We start from the raw sequence: 2,774 nt of genomic DNA, 5'->3' as shown, positions 1-2,774 counted from the left end.
GACAGTACTATGTTTGCGTCGATGAAGGTTAGACATCCAGGTAATACGATACGCCAAAAAGCAGTTACTCAAGCAGTTACTCAAAATCATATCTACTTGCTTGAGTAACTGCTTTTTGGAGTACTATGTGTGGTATTGCACTTGAGCGATATCTCCCAGTTCTACAGTAAACACTGTTTAGTTTTTTAAGTGGTAAATTTGTGTAAATGTGTAAAAAATTGTTGAGGGCAATTTGTATAAATGTTGAGGCAAAGGCACAACACCCAGGTCCAAATCCAGGATGTCTTGAGTAGAGGCTGAAACTCCTCCATTACTACAAATGTCATAATTGAATTTAGGATGTGTTCAAGGACTTGAACAAAAGGTTGCTTGGCGTTAAATGTAGTTGACGCAAATATGCTGCCCCCTCTGTGAGTAAATTATTTTCTAGTAAACAGAGTCGTAATGAACGTATTGTTACTACACGACACTAAAGGAGCTGTGGAAATTACCACCCTTGTGTTTGTGTAATACAATTATGACAGATATGTAATTTGTTTTTTTACGCTGAAGGCCAGATCGCCAGAAGGTTCTGTGGGGCTCTGTCGGCGCTCCGTCCACGCTGAGAAGCACTCGCCCTCAGGGTAGGTCCTGGCAACTTGTGATATTTATCTTTAAATGTATACGGAAAGGATATCCCTACGGAATTCAATATTGATTTGATGAAATATAAATGCCTACAGTCACTACCAAAAATGCTTTTTCTTGTTTTTCTTTGTACAAAGTCTTTAAAGAATGTTTCTTGAATTTTCTTGAAAATCCCCCTGGCAAGAGGATATTTCTCAACATTAGAAAAAAAAAAGAAAAAAAAAGAAATAGAATTTTGGTAGTGTAGAACACATAACAGCATGACAACCTATGAAACATTTTCTTAAAAAGGTATGGTATCTTAAAAGTTTATATCCTTTTTTTCATGATTCTGTATGTTGGAGACTTGTCAACAAAATTATTAAAACACTTCCTTGACATTGTTTCTTCATCTTAGACGAACACCGTTCAACATGGGAGCCTGGACTTACAGCAAAGTCTTCCTTCTCTTGTACATGACCATGATGTGGCACAGTCCGCCTGTGTACGGCCTCACTACGCAGGAAGCGGCACAGCTGAATAGTAAGTATGATAAATAATTATCCTCCTGATTGTTTTCAATTTTTTTTATTCCAACATTTCATGACCAAACGTGGCGACGGCACACTAAAGTTATATCAACTTATCTTATGCCGCCACCAACACAGAGTACGATTACAGGACAGTGCAATACTCATTTTTACTTGAGTTAAGGGCACAGGATCGGTGGCATGTCAGGACTCGAACCCGGGACCTCTAGGTTCCGAGTCGAGCACTCTGCCGCTACACCACACGATCCCATTGTTTTTAATTTCTTCGGAAAGCAGTCCAATACCCTTCTTTGAGTAGGTTCCAACCTTACGACCCTCGACAAAGAGGCAAAAGTGATTAAAAGATGTGAAGGAATCACTGAATGTCTTCTTTAAGTTAAGAGTCATTGCATGAGAAAACCAGGCAATGGCCGGAACATGGGGGTCAGCCAAATCCGCTCATATTTTGTATGTGGGATAGGTATGGGGAAGTATTAACAGCCATATGATTAAAACTCCCTGGGTGTGTTTTGTATCAGAGTTCTGGAGACCCCCTTGGAGACCCTCAAAATCCCCCATATTTCGTATCAAAATTATGAAAATTACGATCGCTGCCCCGCAATTTCTATCAGGGAAAACAATAGTGCTGTTTGATTTCCATATATACCTATGTCTTACGTCTTTCATAACAAAATTTGAGACTTGGGCATTGATGTTTAAAGGGTGTACATGGGGGTTGAAAGAACCATTAAAAGCAGAATTTTTGCATCTTTAAATTTTAGTCATTTTTATGAGGCATTAACTCCGACTCACAGTGGCTTTGGTGAACACTTTTACTTTTTCTGGATAGAGGACCATCTACTTAGTAAAAAACATTGTCATTGACGTGGGACACACATACTGGGAGTCGTGGGAGGAGGGTCTTTTGGGGGATTTTTCGTTTTTTTAAAAAATGGTTCAAGAAGCAATGACATGTGATTGCACAGAAAGATTTAGCCGGATCTTTACCCAACTGAATAAAAACTATGCAGATGCAATATGAATACTACCACAATGCAAAGGAAGTCATGTGGGCTCTGCATGGGTAATTTGGGGATGCTTGAAATAGAATTATGTTCAATTTGTACATATTTTTTCCCAATTGTCGATACTATTTTTTGCTGGATTGATTATTGAAATACAGTGGCATTAATAGCTATTATCTAGGAAGGCCTCAATGATCAGAGGCTCTGTATGGGGGTTAGGAGGACACTAGTCATGTAACATGCTTTGATAGCTGGGTGCTGAAAGTTTAGCAAGATCGTAAGACAGATTACACCATTCTATTCCTTCCAAGTTCCAATTAATACTTTTCTGGAAAAACCTTTTTGGCAAACGCGGTAAGAGCTGGCACGTGACAGCGGTGATAACCAAGGAACATGATGGAGAACATGCTGTAGAGTGTTTTGTTCACGTCGTCGACAATTGCCGACAGGACTGGAGCTCAGTGGCATCTATACTGGAAAATGTTTTTTACAATATCAAGGCTGAGAAACCAGCACTCACAAAGGTATTCCTAAGGTCTTACAACGCAGACTGTTACCACTGTGCCACTTCTGTTCTCCCTACCCATGATTGGTTGCAGAACTGGTATCACCG

At 39.7% G+C, this 2,774-nt stretch overlaps 1 protein-coding gene across 1 annotated transcript in view; it reads left to right on the top strand.

Moving 5' to 3' along the window:
* The first annotated feature begins 21 nt into the window (after positions 1 to 21).
* LOC109466320 overlaps positions 22 to 2,774 on the top strand; it is a 26,006-nt gene continuing 23,253 nt past the window's right edge. The window contains exons 1-4 of the mRNA XM_019764037.1: positions 22 to 27; positions 553 to 623; positions 1,025 to 1,149; positions 2,761 to 2,765. Of these exons, the coding sequence (XP_019619596.1) occupies positions 22 to 27; positions 553 to 623; positions 1,025 to 1,149; positions 2,761 to 2,765 (207 nt within the window). The remainder of the gene's footprint in view (positions 28 to 552; positions 624 to 1,024; positions 1,150 to 2,760; positions 2,766 to 2,774) is intronic.

This window comes from Branchiostoma belcheri, unplaced genomic scaffold (assembly GCF_001625305.1).
Source record: "Branchiostoma belcheri isolate BF01 breed outbred unplaced genomic scaffold, Haploidv18h27 scaffold163, whole genome shotgun sequence".
In the NCBI taxonomy this organism is placed as follows: Eukaryota; Metazoa; Chordata; class Leptocardii; order Amphioxiformes; family Branchiostomatidae; genus Branchiostoma; species Branchiostoma belcheri.
This window is presented reverse-complemented; position numbering and strand designations above follow the sequence as displayed.